We start from the raw sequence: 17,790 nt of genomic DNA on the forward strand, positions 1-17,790 counted from the left end.
TGTCAGCGCCACTATGACGGGTCGCTCCGGACGGGAGGTAAAATTACTCGTGGTCCCCGGCTCCTGTAATTTGTTTTGTCGCTCCTCGCGGGTTCCCGTGCGCACTCGCTTGACACCGAAGTGCTGTTTTCATCTGCGCGGGCCCGGAAAAGCGGAGCTGGGTCGCTGAGAGCTCCCGGAACCGCCCCCGCCCGCCATTCTGCGTGGATGCGTGCAAACGAGCGCACGCCCCATCGATCAAAGGTCCCAGAGTTCCCTGTACTGGAAACGAGGACTCTGTCCCAGACTTACCTAGAAGTGAATTGTCAGTGAGTATGACATCATGATGAAATGACTCCACGGATTCATCCGCTGACTCTGGGCTCGTTCCTATCAGACACTCCCTCTCTCACTGACCAACATCAACGTGAGGACACGTGCAAAGTCCACGTCTCACCAACAGCAGGTCTACGATGTCGTTTAATTTCTGTTCTCGCCTGGAAGATGCTGTGTGATCATTAAAAATGAGGAAAATAGTCGCTTAAAGTGTGTGTGTGTGTGCGTGCGAAGAGTCAGCGGTGGGACTCCCCTTGATGGCTTCAGCGACACACAGCCTGCGTTTGTAGCGTCGTAACGCTGTTACTTTTCCTTCCCGCCGCTTCCTTCCGCTCCCCGACGACTGATCTGAAGAGCTCCCGCTCTCTGAATTCAGGTGCCGTAATGTTCAAATCCCATTTGTGACAAGCGGCTTTTTGAAAATTTTGTTCACTCGGCCATTTCCCTGCGATTCGGGGCTCTTCAGACGCAACGCGCCGAGCAAATTAGCTGGCTGCTTGTCATCGCAGCCATGGCGGATGTGCGGTAGGCACTGAATGTAGGCCCCGTGTCAGAAACGCCGCCTGTGACAGTTTGACAGCCGAAACTGTTGTTCCAGGGGCGCCAGGTTTCCTTCCATCTGCGCGCTTATTCTTCACCGAACAATGTTTCCCTCTCCGCAGTCGTCACGTGCTTGGAATTGATTATGTCTCAGCCTGAGTGTAATGAGTCGAACGCCAGAGTTTCGTGTTCTTCGGGGGGGGGAGAGACAGCAACTTTTCGCTAGCGTTTTCGGTGAATAGGTTCTCGGGGAAATTGTCGTTCCCACGCTTCCGTTCCTCAGGAACGCGGGTTTCTACACACACGGCTTCGTTTCTAAGCATGTGACTGTGCTGTGAACCAAAAAGCTCCACGTCCCCCCCTCGTTTCCTCCTTTGGGTTCTACCTGGGGACCACCCCTCCTTCAAAGCAGAGGGACTCCTATCGACTACATGTGTGAACGGCTAATGAGAACTACTGTAGTTTGAGAATGATAGTAGGTGTAGGGTCCCACTCATGCAGTGCAACCTTATACTGTACCATCAATTTCAACCCCTTTCTCCCATTCTAATTATAGGAAGACGTGTACAAGCCGTTGAGTCCATTGTGTTTCTAAACTAGAGCCGTCTCCATAAATCACTTCTGATCAAGAATAATATGCTCAGAGTATCTGATCAAACCCGGTTGGGTTCATCTCTGCTACAGGAGCCTCACTAGGACAATCCAACCTGTACCGTGGACTTTGGCTTCCTGCTGCAGAATAACAGAGTACAGTATGTTGGTGATCTTTTATTGGAGGAATACGTCACCCGCTGAGAAGCACTTCATTATAAATGAGTATAGTATGAGGTTATAGGAGAAACTGTTGCTCTCTGTCCTCTCTCCTCTGCTCTGGCAGCGGGAAGATTTGCACATTAATCATTTTTATCTCAGTAGAAGACGGAGGAAAAAAACACAGGGCCTTTCATGCACTGCAAATATGTTTAATAATGTTAAATACTGGCGAATATCAAAGGTGTATCATCACGCCTTAAAAAACCAGCTTTGTGATTCCCCGCTATGCAGGACGCCCCAGTAAAGTCAGAGGACTCCAGTAGAGACGGGATAAAATGAACTGGCCTCGTGACAGAGGTCCCTGGAGGAACAATTTAAAGCAGACTATAGCCGCCATAGTACGAGCAGCCAGGCGACATCACATGGATCAGCACTCCTCCAGAGACTTCACCAGCTACTGTAGATGCAGGGGGAGATTTCAGTACAGGAAGGACTTGAATTCATTCTGTAGGATGCTAATGATGTAATGTTTTCTTTTGAAGTATGCAAATGGTTTCCATTTTTGTTGAGTGCTAAAAAAAATCCGATCTCACCTGTTTCATGTCAAACTGCTGCTTGTCCGGGCTTCCAAGAGATTGACAGCCGCGTTATTCACGTGTTTTTGTACTCACTTTGACAGGCGTCATATTATTATTGCATGGCCAGCGTATATTGATGTAACGTGGAGACTTCCTGTCAGATAATCGGTCCACGGAGGCAATAATGGTCTAAATCGTCTTCATCATCATCATCATTAGACGTGACCAAGTGAAAACTTTCTGCTCAGAACTTGTACCTAAAGCGAACTCCACTCCCACGAAGCAGCATGTTCGCTGCTGGTTATTAGCACGGCGCATGCCGCCGCCGCCGCACAAGTGACGTGACAGACTCTAATGCGGGAGGACAGGTGACGCACGCTGGGGGAAGGCTTCCCTCGGGACATACTGTGAACCAGGTTGGAGATTGTATGTGTGAAATGTCACTTTGAATCAGCAGACTTCCAGCGGTGGCGGCGGCGGCGCGCGGATCCACACAGAAGGGTTCCGCGGGCGAGCGCGGGTGCCGCTGAGCGAGAGGCGTCTCTGCGAGTCAGAGGTGGCGGGACACGAAGGGCGCGTGGTAACAATGCAGCTCGTACACAAATGGCGTCCTACAGCGGTGGACTTTGAATGACTTGTTTTCAGAAAAAAAAGGTTCTAATCCAAGTACAATTTTGAAAGCTAAAATAGGGCTAAAATGAAATTTACCAACATGATCTGTGAGGTTTCAGCTAATATAATTCCTATCCGGAATTAACCATCCACAACCTTCTCCGTGCCTTAATTGCGAACTTACTTACTCGTTTCCATCGTAAAGACAAATCGCGAGGCGCTAACGTCATCGTGACAAACCCGCCGTAAATCAACCTGCGATCAAGTAAGTGGGATCAAAGCAGGAGGCGCCGCCTGCTGCATCCACACAGTCTCATTTACCACATGCGTCCTGAACGAGGACATCTGCTGCAGCTCGGCTACTTGTAGCATCTCAACAAAATAACCCACAAATCTGATCTGATGAGTCATAATTTCCATCATGTTTACCTTTAAATGATGTTTAACCAAACCCGATAAAACCATTTCGACTGCAACATGTTTTGAAATAACCACTTGGTGCAAAGGTAGAAGACTTCACTCACTTTTTCACTGTGACTGCAACTCACTGGAGTTGGAAACCTTAGATTTAAAGCCTGTCTGTTTCAAAGTAAAATATTGCCCTGGAAATTGCTGTTTCCATTAACCATGGGGTAAGATAAAGGAAGTAGGAAAACGGCCGAGGACAGAGGCTAATACCGCCTCTAGGAAATATAGTTGTTTCACAGTTGAACAGAGATTTACCATCTAGTGATTATGTTCCTCGAGGACAGCGCCGCCTTCCGAGTGAGAGACACGGACGGGGACGGAGCGTCTCCCAAGTCAGGGGAGGTCAGCTCACAGTTCGTGGAAGGGTTTGGTGATGAGCAGAACCGCTCCAATAATAACAATTCACATGCAGAATGGTCCATGCAGAACACGAGTGTGCTCACTCATTGTTATGCTGGAAATACAGAAATGTCTGGCTTGAATAAATAACCGTCCTCTGTAGTAAAATCCAAATATGTGCTCTGTGGACACTGTTGGATTTCAGTGCAGACAAAACATATCACAGTTGACACAGGCCAATTGAAAGTGTAGGGTATAGCGCGCATGGAAGTGGGGGCCCAGATGGAACACCCAACCAACGCCCCCCCTCCCCTCAACAAGCAGCAGCTCAGGATGAAGAGGCCTCATAGGCGGTGGTTAAACGGGCCCTCTGGCGGTCGTGTTGCGGCGCCGCTGCTTCTGGCCGCCGCCGCTCACAACAGCTGATCCCATTTGCAGGCTTGCGACTCGGCCGCCTCCGCAATGTGGACTAGACACGGCTAATTTCTGTGATGCTTCCACTGTCGTTGACGCCGGACGATTTAATTGCTGCTACGTTCGCACTGTAACGTCGTCCGCCTGCTGCAGCCCAGCGATAAGATGGCTTCAAACTAACTTCCTGAAACGCTTTTATGAAGAACGCGGCCGCCCCAAGAACTAATACTGTTGTTATTTTAATCACTGTATGAAAACAAGCACGTGTTGTTACAACTTGATATGACAAAGCTAATTAACACGACTCAAACTCGAGGGCACGACTGGCTAAGGGATATTTAAGTGGAGCCCAAATGTTTTGTTGGCTTTGGCTGTTGAGAAAGACTAAATAGTGGATTCTGACCTTATCTGTGTGTAAATATAGTAAATTCCCCATGTGCCGCGCTGTTTCGGGAGCATTGAACTGAGACCAGTGGTTCTTCAGAAGTGGACAAATTGCCTAACGAGATCCTTTGCCCTCCCCCCGGCAGCAGGTGTTCCCACTTCCCGCTTTGGCCTCGACGTCCAGATTGAGACTTCTGTGAGAGCGAGGCCTGCAGGGTATTTGCAAGTGCATTGATCCCACAAGAGCCGGGATTCCCAGGTGAATGGATTAGACGCAGCCGGGCAGCGCATGGTGATTTCTCCTGATTGACCCCTCTCCGTGCACTTATTTAACCGACGGCTCAAGATCAAGGTGGGAAAAGGAGGGAGCCGAACTCCGGGGGGGGGGAAGGACGTGGATGATACCCTGTAAAACCCCGCGGAACAGTGGAGCGCGAGCAGACGGGAACTTTTGTTCGTCGGAGCAGCTCTGCACAATGAGCAGCACGGGTTTCCCCATCAAAGGAAGATCAAAAGTCACTTGAAGCCAACTATGCATCAGAATAAAGCCGCGTTCCCTGTGAAGACCTTGACTTCTCCTGCGGTTCAACAGTCTAGAAACTGGGCAACCCCATTAAGACGTAATCCTACTTTAAAGAGTTGGTTTGGGGCCATTCTCAAATGGTGCTTTCTCCTTTTCCGCCTCAGTGGACAGACGCTGAAAGTGCTCGTGTTTTGGGAAACATGCCCAGATGATATCGAAGAACGCGAATGCGGGCGTTTGACAGCGAGAGCCGCGTTGAGGCCTCTCTGTAAATATCGGCTCCCCGGAGGCGCTGGAATGCAGACACCAGCATGGGGAGGCGGGATTGATTTTTACTAATATGCAGGAGGTAATAGTCAATACAGTGAGGTGAGCGGCCGCCATTCGTGCCCGCGAGGTGAGACGGACACGAAACCGCACCCTTTTGTGAAGTATTGTTGAATTCTGGTAACAACACGGACGCCACAGGTGCCTGTCGGTCTCGCAGACGCCCTCGGAGCGGCGAGCGAAGCCTCGAGGGCCTCCGGGAGACGATTTAGATAGAAATACCGCTGCAGCTGCCCCGCGGTCTGTAGAGACAAAAAAAAAGAAAAAAAGGAAAAGGCAACGTTCAACCCAGGAGGTGCCCGGGGGAGCGGAGCAGATTAAATGGAATCTCACTGTGATCATGGCCCTTCAGGACACAAGGAAGTGAGATAAGTGAGATTTCAAAGAAATTAACTGCAACTTGAACCACTGGATGTTTATCAGTGCTAGTGACCTTCCTCAGCTGAATTCTTTCAGCTTTTCTAAGGGAACATACTGCATTTTGAGACCCCGGCCCTGTTTTATATTATTATTATTATTATCTTGCTTTTTACTTGGAGAATATTGTAACTCTACTGTGAACTCTAAGGAAACTTTCCTTTTAAAGCCTCTATTCAAAGGAACCGGCTGTTACGCAAGTGAAACCAGTGTTTCAGTGATTCAAATTGATTCCTCTGCCGGAAGTCCTCGTCTATTTTATTGTATTTTATTATTTTTTTGGAGAATCTTCAGACGCTTGTGAAGGGGTAAAAGGAGCACAGCGAAATCCTGGGAGAGCGCGACTGTCGACAGCCCGTCAAGTTCAAAGGCGCCTTCAGAGCGGGGACATTACCTCGACTCCTGAAGCGGTAAACAAGGCAGTCAGACCCGCCCGCGTTAGCGAGGCCGCTAATGAAGGTTGTGATCTATGTGGGACGACGAGGAGCGCGGAGACGTCACCGCGCTGCAACCGTGTCAGTCATTTTCTATCATTCGCGGAAATCAATTGCGGGGCCCACCTTCGGGGGTGATGCAAATGGCTGTCGCAAAAAAAAACAACAAAAAAAACAATGCTTTCAACATGGCACAATTCTGGAGTCTTGTGGGAATTACGAGGAGCTTGAAATGGATCTAAATTTGTGCCACGAGCTACAAGGCGTTTACACGGTAATGAGTCGCGTTTGGGATTTCGTCGGAGCGTTTGTGGGATTCAGGATTGTGAACCGCGTGTCTATACGTCCTCTACCTATTCTACCCCCCCCCTTCCTCCTCCCTCCTCCCCCACACTTTCATGCTCGCACGGTGACAGACACCGTGTAAACACCACTTCCAGGCATCATCATTACAGCCGGTGATAAATGATTTCCTAAAACTTGTTGCCGTCACCTGTTTTTGCCATCAACAAGGCGCTACCCTGCTCCAGATGCATCGTCTCAAACAGGGGCGTGATCTGATGTATAAGAAGCCGAAGAGCATCTCTGCGTCTGTCAGCTGCGGCTCGTGCTCCACAAGCAAGAAAGGCGCTTGAGGAGAAAATTGGAGTCAATTGTCAGAGTAAACAACAGCAACATGTTTTAAAATAACCACTTTCCTGATTAATGGGATTATGACAGCAGGAATTAATTAAGAGAAACTGGGGAGTCTTGACTTTATTAGTGCAACAGCACTGATGTGCAAATACAAACTGGATGGTTGGGAACATGAACGCTGCATGAGGACAATGCTTTGCTGCCTTCACCTTTCGAGGCCTGGTCCACGACGCAGGCTTCACGTGCCAGATTAGCCTAATTAAACGCCATGATTATTACAGCCGCCTGACTTCTTGAGTGCTTTTCTCTTATTCGTTTTACCCCTAAGCGGCGGTGCCCATAAAACCTCGCTGGATCGGTGCCTAAAGCACTACTGTCCCCTGTGAACTGTAAAATAAAGACTTCATCCACAGCCCACGTAGGTATCAAGTTGAAGTAGTGCTCTAAGTCGCCCATAAATGATGAGCCTGGCGTTCGGTTTGTTTGCTCGTGTGAGCCGCTGGCGGAAGACACCCGGGCGGCGCCTCGCTCGCTCGCTCGCTCGCTCACGCCGCCTCCTCCTCGTCCTCCCATCCTCTCTCCCTCCATCTCGCCGCTCCCTGGGGTGTGTCTCTGGCAGCGCCTCTCTTCCCCACGCCGGTGTGTGGATGCGCGTGCGCGCGTGCGCTGCTGCTGTCGCCTCCTCCTCCTCCTCCCCCCTCTGCCTTCTATCTGCATCTGCTGCAGAGCTTAGCCAACACGCATCTATGCCCCCCCCCCTCTCTCCACCTTACTGTTTTCCACCCGTCACAAATCTTCCTCTCACTCTTTCTTTCCGCTGATGAGGGAGTCGGCCGGTACCCACCACCGCGGAGTCTGACTGGGAGAGATGCGCCAGTTACTGCCCGTCACTTCGGAGTATTGAGGACGGCGGCGAACCGGAGGAGAGCGCCGGATGGGATAGCAGCCGTGAAACCCACATCACTCACCGCGGATTGAACAAGTCTCCCCTCCCTCACTCCCCCCTCCCTCCCTCTCTCTCTCTCTCTCCCTCTCTTTCTTCCTCCCTCTCCTCTCCCCCTAGTCTGCAGCTTCCAAGAACAGCCGCCGCATCATTTTTTCAGAGCGGCAGCAGCAGCAGCAGCCCTCCCTCCTCCCTCCCGTGCCTCCGTCCTCTCTCCTCTCTCCGTCTCTCCCCTCTGCTGCTTGCACCACTGTGGGAATGCAGCGGAGGTAAACGAGTCGCGGAGGCGCCCTCACCCGCACCCTCCCCGCCGCCGTCGGACCTGTCACCGCGGTGACGCTCCGCAGACTGACGGCTGCCGGAGACGCGCGTCTGTCACTCCGGGGGAATCACCGTGGTCAGCGCCAGGACTGGACCCGGATCAGTTGGATTTAGCCCCGCTACCCAGGACACCAACACCAGCCCGTCTCACTGGCAGATCACGTCAGATCCCGTCTGTCCCGCCTCGCTTCAGTTTCACTGGCTGTCGCCGTCTTTATTCCTGCCGGATTAACGACAGCTGGAGCGATCAGAAGGGTGGCCCGGCACGGAGAGCTGAGGGCTACCAGAGGCAAACTTGAAGCAGACGACGAGACGGGAGCGCCGTGACATATGCATAAAAGGTACCAACAACTCCGATGGAGCCAGAATCAATAGAGGAACGGAGGAACCGGCGGTGGTCTTTATTTTAAAAACACCAGGCGGCCGAAAATGAAGCAGCTGAGAGTGGAATAGGGTCCTGCCATCGCCTGGGCATCGCGCACGCACACACGCACGTGGATTTACAGCTCCAGTCTGAAGCGCACCTCGCAGCGGATCGATATCCTTCTCCGTTATTTGCGTCTGCTTTTTTTTTTAACAAGGGAGTGAAGCATCTTGGGATTTATCATCGCTTCGTTAGAGCCGAATAACAGCGAGGCGCCCCCCCCCCTCCTCCTCCTCGCCCCGCTATCACCTGTCCACAACCCGCCTGCTCCTGGAAGTGTGTATATTATACCGCATATTTGTATGTTGGTGTGTGTCTGCGCGTGAGTGTGTTTGTTTTTTCGTCCACCAGAGGGAGTGTAGGTTATGTTTCTCCTGTATGCATATGAGCGCTGTGCCAGCTTTTAATGAGTTGGACGTGACTGTGAGTGATGGTGTCTGCTGATGCCTGTGCAGCAGCTCGTGTTCGGTGCTTGTGCATGTAGTTAAATAGGCGCGGCGTTGTGCGGGCGCTCACTAAGGATGCCCGGCGTCTCCTCTGCATCGCGTCCCCTTCCCAGTGCATGCCCTTGCATCATTCGGCCACCTGTTTGACCTCCCGACGCCCCGAGAGACGACTAAACCCCGGCAGGATGAGCGAGCGCTCCGGTGCAAGCACTTTAGCAGCCATGACGCTGGAGGAGCCCGGGGCTGAACAGGCATCTCCCCGGGCCCCCGGCCCCCTCCGCTGTGGCCCCTGTGCTGTATGGCCTCGCCAGCAGACCTGGCTGTGTGCTGTGCCCTTGGTAATGGGCTTTGTGGGACTGGGACTCAGTCTCATGCTGCTGAAATGGATTGTGGTCGGATCTGTCCAAGACTATGTCCCCACCGATCTGGTGGATCCTAAAGGTAGCATTGGACAGGACCCAATATTCCTCTCTAAGCCCAGTGCCATGCCCAAAGGGCCCGACATTTCCACTTCTTCTACTTCAGCTGCCTCTACTACAGCATTGGTGTCAACAACCACTCCGCTAGCTGCAGATGGTACTGCCCCAGCACCAAGAACTCGATCTGGGCCGCCGGCGAACCACTCGGCCAATGGCAGCGCCGCCAACGGCGATGGCAACCGCGCGCCACACCTCCACAACCGCGTCAGCACTCGCATCAGCGGGACCGTGGTCACTGCCTCCACCACTCGCTCCACCAGACTCACCCCACCACCCGGCGGCAAGGAGGTCACCCCTCGCAGCACTGTTCGCAAGGACAGCAGGGCCGGCGACGGACGTAACGGAGCCGCCAACTCCAAGCCGGGACAGACCTCCGCCCCCATTAGCACCACAGCGTCCACCACGAGTACGGCAACGATGAAGATCACTGCCAAGGTGCAGCCGACCACCTCCCAGCCGGCAGCTCCGGTCAAACCCACGTCGCGCTGGAATCATGGGCGCCCGGGCAAGGGCCCGGCCACACGCCCACATCACCGCCTACGAACGCGTAAGTCCTCCTTTTGGGTCTATGGAGATGTGAGTGAGGTTGTGTCAAGTCATCTATGGGACTTCAGTTGAGTGTTTCCCAAGAGCTCTTGTGCCCTTACAGCAATCTGATGGTGTGTCAGTACAGTTTGAGTACCAGTTACCACACAGAGTACAACTGTATCCGTTTTGGTCTGGTGTGCCATGATATGACTCATGGTTTAAGAATATAAGTTATTTTCTTCTATATCCACATTAAGTGAATACTCCAGCAGCTTAGCATTAATCGTGTTCATTAACGCAGACAGATGTCAGGGGATATTCTCAGTATTCTCACCCTTCTCCTCTTTATCTTTTACTCGTGCCTTAATCCGATATGAATCTCACCTCCCGAGGAGCTCTCCCATAACCTGGTTTAGGTACCATTTAGTTAGAATTTATATTGTTTTGCCTGCAATGGCTGAGACGTTAGTGTTTGGTGGCTCGACAAAGGATAGCACATTTGTGTTGTGAAAACAAATAACAGGAGCTGGTGAGCTGTCGAAGTGGGAGAAAGGTTAGCTCTCACCTCCTGTAGGGAAGAATCAGATAGAGCAAGGCCACCCAGCCCATTTAAATGAGAGGGAACCTGGTTCAGAGTGGCGCAGGTACTGCTTTCACACTGCAGGGAGAGGCAGAATAAGAGAAGGCTCAGAGGGGGAAATGGTCGGGTACGGGGATGAATGGAGCGCTGCAGAGGACAAGCAGCAAGAGCCGAGGTAGGAACGGGACGGAAAGAGGGAGTGATACTCTGAAAAACAGCAGAAAGCTGGAGAGAGTGGCAAAAAGAAATGAAGAGAATGTGGGAAGCATAACAAGGCAGAAGAATGAAGAGTGGGAGCTGCGAGTAAAGAGAAATGGCAGATGGAGTGGGCTAAGTAAGGGAAAGGCTTGAGGGAGATACAGGGTAAAAAGCAGGAGAGCTGAGAATTTTGCATATTTAGTATTGTGTAAAGAAGGGAGGCTTCCGGAGGATTCATTCCACAAGGGACGTATTTTTAACATCACAAGATATTTTTCCGATGTGCGTGGGGCATGATGCGAGTGTGATCACGAGTGCTGACTGATACGACTACGTAAAACTGAGCTTTCTCCTTAAAGAGCAGGTGGTCTGTTTTCTGAATGCTGGGCCCAAACGGCAGCTTTAATGAATACTGATCATCTCGTCACCCAGCGAACACACGCTGCACGTCACTAATGGGAGGAATGTGCTGTAGGATGCTGTGCATGTTCATATGAAATGTGAAACCTTTTTCCAATACCTGGTGCAGATCATGTGTTTAGACAGCAGTTCCGGTCGACTACATGCTATCTCCTTGTGTTTGCATTGGAGGCATCGATTCCACAGGCACACGTTGATCAAATGACATCATTTTGCTGCTGTTTACCTCGGGGCATGTGCTTGGACAATGGATATTAAACCATACATACAGCGCTGGCAGCTAAACGGCCAAGGAGACAATACAGCGCCTTCGTTCTCCATTTGGCTGCGGTCAGCTCGAATCCAGGCGCTAACAATGGATTTCAACACTGACAAAACTATAGTAATGCCCGTAATCAGACTCCTCCCGCTGCATAATCCGCTGCTTCAGAGTCAATGACGTCACTCTGCAAAAAAAGCTGCCAAACAGCTGAACGCTGCCAAAGTGGGCAGCCCCCTGTGTGAACATCAGGGAGCATCTGTTTGTACTGTATGCTATAAAAGGACCCTGCTTCCAGAAGCTAAAGCACGCACAGCGAAGCTGCCCTTGGTTATTAGCTTTTAGGCACTTTCACTGTCTTATATGTAGTAATAGGGGAGGCTCTACTTCAAAAGGAAACATTCTTCATTATTGTTTACCATGAAGTTGCACACGAGTCTCAGTCGGTAGCTTCAAAACCTAAAAAGGGGATTTTATGCAAGGACGGACGTCCGCATCAACACTGCATCAGAGTCATCGCAGCAATAGAGTCCACGGAGCCAGATACGGTTCATGCCGTTGTTTATTCTGTCAGGTCAAGGCCGTGATGTGTTTTTGTGCTCGGAGCCTGGTGTTGACGCCGTTTCGCTCAGCGTCGCTCATGGCCAACATAATTTCTGCCTCCCGCGCCATAATATACGCACATCAATAAGTTCGTTGGCGTTGTTGAGGACGCATCGTGCAGCTGCATCGAAAAGCTCCGACTGTTGTGAAGCGTTTGAAGCTTTGAGCAATGCAGCGCATTTAAAGTGTAATGGCACAAAGTAAAGGTGTCGGCTGATGATGAAACGCTCTGTAAAGCGCCTCCTCAGGTGCGTCGGTCCTCACCCGCAGCCTCACCAGCTCATATTTTATGCTAAGATGCTATGCTAACGCTAAAGCGCCCTGGATCCCTGTGGCCGCGGTAGCGTTGCTATTATTCCAGCTCCTGCTGCTTGGTGACGATCCAATGAATCTCTGCCCTGGAAGAGGGGTGGTGGCATATTTTACCTATTCCGTTTGTCGTGGTTGCTCCGGTCCCTCCTCTCGGGCCCCGCGGTTGCTCTCCGTGCCTTTGTGCTCTTCCCTCCATTTTTTTTTTTCGCATCGCCTTTGTGCCTTTTTATCTTCTTTGCGTTCGTGAGCATATGGGCACGCTAGAAAACTGGCACACTTGTGAACGCTAAGACAAGCATGTGGCATGTGCGTGCCCATAGTCATGAATGTATTATTTGCTTTTCTGTGTTCGAGGCTATTATGTACCCGTCTCTGCTCATACAAGCCCCGTCGGCTCAGTGGGGATCGGAGCGGTGCACAATGAGCGCCTGTTGGGAAAGCACGGGGCATTGAGTTGGCACTGGGCCCATTCTTTTCCTTTCTTGGTTGCAAGAAATCTTCCTTAGTGAAGTGCGCTTGTAATTCCCTGCACATCTCACTAGCCTGATTCCAGAGTCCGCATTTAAATGTTTGTCAAGCAATTCAGACGTCTGGTGCTGCTCTCCAGCAGAATCAATGGTTGTTTCCCCAACTGCAGGGTCAATCGTTTTGGGAACGTCATGTAACCGAATGCAAGAAGAGCGACAGAGCTATTGAAGCTGCTGTAAATCAAGCGACTGCAGCAACGGCTGTTAAATCAGAACAGCTGTGCGCTAAAGGCATTAAAAAACAGGATGAAGAAGCGATGCCGTTCTCCCTGTGGGTTGAATTTATCAGCTGGCTCCTGAGGAAATGAATCAGGAGTCTGTGCTTACAGTTGGTCCAACATCTTGGAGGGGTTTATAATGAGCAGAACTCTTGTTGCATTTATTTATTTTCTAAAGCGAAGTCGGTCCACTTTGATCAGGGCGGTGAACGCTGAGCTGACTCTCCTCAGCCGAGAAGTCAGATTACGGCTGGAAATGATGTTAACGGGCCAAAGAATTAGTCGCAGCGATTGATTAGGCCGTAATCAACTCCCACAGAGGCGGCGACGAGCAGCAGCTTAGCCAGTTCAAAACCCGGCCAACGTGTCGCAGCGAAGTCCCCTAAAATGACACACGCGACCGAATACTCTGATGTCACACAAGAAAAAGAACACAAACGGACGCTTCTCCTGACACGCGAACCCCTCCTGACTATACATGAAGCCGCTGTAGGACCAGTGGAGCGTGTGAGGGGGATTAAAAACAAAGATATAAATCCAGTTTGCCTCTCGCTTTCGCTCTCAGGGGAGGTCAGGTTCAGATTTGCCAGTTCTGCCTCTGAGGCCCCTCTGTCTCTCCTGAGACACGCTCTGCTTGTTTGTTGAGGCTGGCCCAAGCAGGGCAGCGTGTGTGTGTCTGTGTGTGTGTGTGTGTGTGTGTGTGTGTGTGTGTGTGTGTGTGTGTGCGCAGCTGCACCGATTTACAGATATCTTCCTATTTGAGAGGCGAGCTCTCGTGCTTGAGCGTCTTTCATTTCAGATTGACAGTTATTAAGGAATAGTTTTACTCCAGATCGGGTGGTTTTATCCATGCAGTCTTTCTTAATGTGTCCTCCGCCTACAGTATACTGGCCACTGTACTGGTGTAATTAGTCTCAATTAAAAACGAGTTAGGGCCTATTTATGTAGTGTATGCAGCTGTTTTAGTTGGGATTCGTCAAATGGTAAATAAGAAAGCTTGCAACACACACACACACACACACACACACACACACACACACACACACACACACACACACACACACACACACACACACACAGATTAGACAAACTGCGGCATTCGGCAGCGTTGGCCCTGAACATCTCACTAGCAGAGACACTTGACACTGATGGGCACCAATTACAAAGCAGAATACATCAGTGTATTCGGAGGGCTAAGCCTGCGGATAAATTATTCCAGAGTGACAGCCCAGTGAATGCTTGAAATTTTGTGGGAATTGATCCCATGCCCTTTCCATTGCCAGTGCTGCGCTCCAGCCACTGAACCTCACAGAATCAATAAGGAAGAGGCTGGGAGAGAGCCTTGAGTAAAGAGGGCTGTGAGAGAGAGAGAGAGAGAGAGAGAGAGAGAGAGAGAGAGAGAGAGAGAGAGAGAGAGAGAGAGAGAGAGAGAGAGAGAGAGAGAGAGAGAGAGAGAGAGAGAGAGAGAGAGAGAGAGAGAGAGAGAGAGGTATGCTGGATACAATAGGAAAAAAAATATTAGAGCGACGACTGTCAAAAACCATGAGAGCATCCTCCAGAAGCAAGGAACCAGCTGCACTATGAGCCCATATAGACATCACAGCTGAGTGAATGAGACTTAGGCGAATATTTTACATTTCTCAGGCCACCGTTCTGCTGCTCTTTTATGATTTCTCATTTTTATGCAGATTGCCCATAGGCCTTATCCAGATTGGAATTTTTTAAGTATTCCACTTCAGTCTTGTCACCACAGCGTCTGCGTGATGTATCTTTTCCAGCAGGGTGTGCAATCATTATCAGTGCATTATGCATTATATATTCCTCCTTTAGCACAGTAGCATTTACGGAATCATTCTGTAATTTCTCAAGCTGTGCCTTTGTGAGCCTTTCAGACCCAAGTGGGAGGTTTTTACTTGACTAGCAGCTCATGATTGTCTACAGATGATCTAATTATGTCACCTTGGCATTGTTTCTATAAATTGACGAATTGATTAAACGTCATGCCGGCCGTGCGGATATTAACTGGTTTCTGCATGCGATCCCTTTCGCACGCAAGGGATTTTGGCTGTTTGGCTGGAGCCTCTTAGGCAGCACTTCCTCTCAGACTCTCGTCTCCTTCGGCTGAACGAGCAGACCGTGACTGTAACCATGGCCCCAGACCTAACCCTAACCTTTTATCGTATAACCTGAAGCTTGGAGAGCCTGCTGGGGGTGCATTTTCTGTAGCTACACTTCAGTCTAGAGCTTCATTATTTGCACAGACATGCTAGTTTGGACTCAAGAAGCAGATTTGGTCTAAAATGTCAAAGTGGTGTCTTTTACATTCTGTGGATTGTACAGATGCATCAGTAGGACTAACAGCGGGCTGTTGCTGTAATAGATATCCTGCGATGTTTACCTGATGCTTTTAAGTGATATCCGAGTCTGGGGCAGGAACAGTCTCATGAATTGGCCGAGTTCAAATGTGCTTACTGTAAGCACTGACCGAGGCCATCTCAGGGCTGCTTAATGTCCCCGTGTGATTTATGTAGACAACATGTCCACTGGGAGGTGGCGGGGAGCTGAAGATGTAGGGCGTTGTGGTATTGGTTGAAATATTAATGTATGGGATGAGGAACATATGGAATGTGTGTTGCTGGAAGTGTGAATAATTGATCAAGTCTCCCTTTTATAGAGCTTGAGATGTCCCATGCTCAGTGGTCTAATGGCAGAGACGCTCTCTGGGATCGCACTGTATATAGAGTTGGGCTTTTGGAGCGAAGTCACCCATAATAAGAACCGCCTCCCGGAGGGTTTGGGTCCGTGAGCACAACATCCAAGAACTGTTTATTATCATTCCTGCCTCATACACTCACGTACAGTGCAACAGTCCACCGAACCAGCCCATTCGCTCGCCCATTCGCTCGCCCATTCACTCGCTCATTCACTCGCTCATTCACTCGCTCATCGGCCCACCCATGTGCGGGGAGCTCGGCGGCTCAGCGAGCACCAGGATGTAGCGGTGCGCGCGGCTGTGGCGGCGCAGAGAGGATTACAGTCCATCATATCTGATCTGAGACCGTTAGATCCCAATATTGAATTACGGACCCTGCAGGAACTCCGGTTCCGTTATCAATTTGCACATGCGGACAGGAAGGGCATGAAGACGGAGGCGAGTGAGGTGCGGTGCGGCGCTGGCGGCTCGGAGGCAGCTTTTGGTTGGATGCGATGAATTAATAATGGCCGTCCAGACGCAATGCCCCGTGTGATGCAGCCGTTCTGGAGCTGGAAGTCTTCAGGTCCGTTGGATATCATCCTATTTTATAGGGATTTCAAAAGTGTAGTGGCTGAAAAAAAGCCTTTATGAACATATAAAAACACCTTCATGGCTCACAGGTGATTTAAAGAAACACTTTATAGGCCATATAGAGGGTCATAAAACAAGATTTGAATTTGTATAGTGTATAAATTCTTTGACTTTCGTCCATCCATCATCCTAAGTGCTTGTCCTTGGAAGGGTCAGGGGGCGCCGCAGCCCATTCCAGCCGCCATCGACCAACAGGCCGTGGGTCCCGGACCCGGACCGGCGCCTGTTTCTGCGTTCAGGCCTCCATTACTGCAACATGGAGACGTCCGTAAGCGCCGCCATGAGCCCGGCACGGCGCTCGGAGCGGAGCGTGATTTTCTCACCGGCCCGTCTTCGCACATGGCATCTGGGCTTGTGACGGGGCTGCAGGGAGGTGTGCACTGCGGAGGCTGCAGCAGTTGGATTGATTCAGCGCCGTGGCACGTTTCCCGTCACCGGGGGTGGCAGCGGGCCACGACGCCCCGGTTGCGATGGAGAGGCTTATTGTGGCATGCGGAGGTGGAGGTCACCTCTCGCTCTCTCTCCTCCTCTCTCTCTCTCGTCCCTCCCACCATCATTCATGCCTCTATACTTAGTTTCTCCTCTTTTCATCCTCATCCCGGCGTCCTCTGTCGCAACGCACCTCCTCCCGGCTCGTCTTTGTGCCGCTTCTTCATTCATCTCACATCTCTGACAATATGAATACCAACCAATGAGGGCTCTTATCTTAGCAGAGTACCGGAAGAGATAAGTGTTTCATTCATCATTTCACATTAGCTGCTGTCACCCACTTCCTCCGAACTATTATCAGCTGCGCTGCTTTTCTTTTACAGGTCTCTGAAATCCCTCCGTTCTTCATATGCTGAACCTGCACAGGTATAACATGCTTAGTCGCTGCTTTTACATAACCATTCACAGATTGTGTCTAGCTTCTCTCACCTCTCTAGACTTCATAATTGCTCTATATGCCCAGACTACACCTCTGCTACGTTTGTTTTACTCGTTACCGCGTCTGATTATTCTATATAAAGCCAAAGACGGCTCCATAACGCAGACGCCGCCACTTTCCAGCCGTGGCAGAAGCCCCAGGTGTGCCGAGCGCGGCGCTGATGAACAGTGAGAGAGGGAGCGGGGAATGGAAGCAGCGATCGGCGGCGGCCCTCTCATGTTATGTTGCTGGGGGGCGTGCACGGCTTGTCTCATGTGGTAATCCATGCATGGTAAAACCTTATCCACGAGGATAATGTCAACTCTCTCCCCAAGATAACAAGACAAAAGCCCCTTTCTAGCACCGACGCTACTGTGTGTTTCATACTCCCTTAATCTGCCATCTTACATGGCTCCGTTCTGTGGGTTCGTTGCCCAAGTTGCTGATTAACGCATACGCACACGCTCAATTTCGACTCAAGCTGTTTTTTTTTTTTCTTGAGAACACGCTGTTAGTGGCGCTGTAGCTGTTATCCCACC

The 17,790-nt window shown here is 50.7% G+C and overlaps 1 protein-coding gene across 2 annotated transcripts in view; it reads left to right on the top strand.

Annotated features, from left to right (window-relative positions):
• The first annotated feature begins 7,511 nt into the window (after positions 1-7,511).
• Positions 7,512-17,790, top strand: part of nrg3b (neuregulin 3b) — a 117,853-nt gene continuing 107,574 nt past the window's right edge. The window contains exon 1 of one of the 2 annotated variants that reach the window (XM_029135502.3): positions 7,512-9,900. In XM_029135502.3, coding sequence (XP_028991335.1) covers positions 8,991-9,900 — 910 coding nt within the window. In that variant the 5' untranslated portion in view covers positions 7,512-8,990. The remainder of the gene's footprint in view (positions 9,901-17,790) is intronic. The other variant, XM_029135501.2, reaches the window with a different exon arrangement.

This window comes from Betta splendens, chromosome 19, assembly GCF_900634795.4.
Source record: "Betta splendens chromosome 19, fBetSpl5.4, whole genome shotgun sequence".
In the NCBI taxonomy this organism is placed as follows: domain Eukaryota; kingdom Metazoa; phylum Chordata; class Actinopteri; order Anabantiformes; family Osphronemidae; genus Betta; species Betta splendens.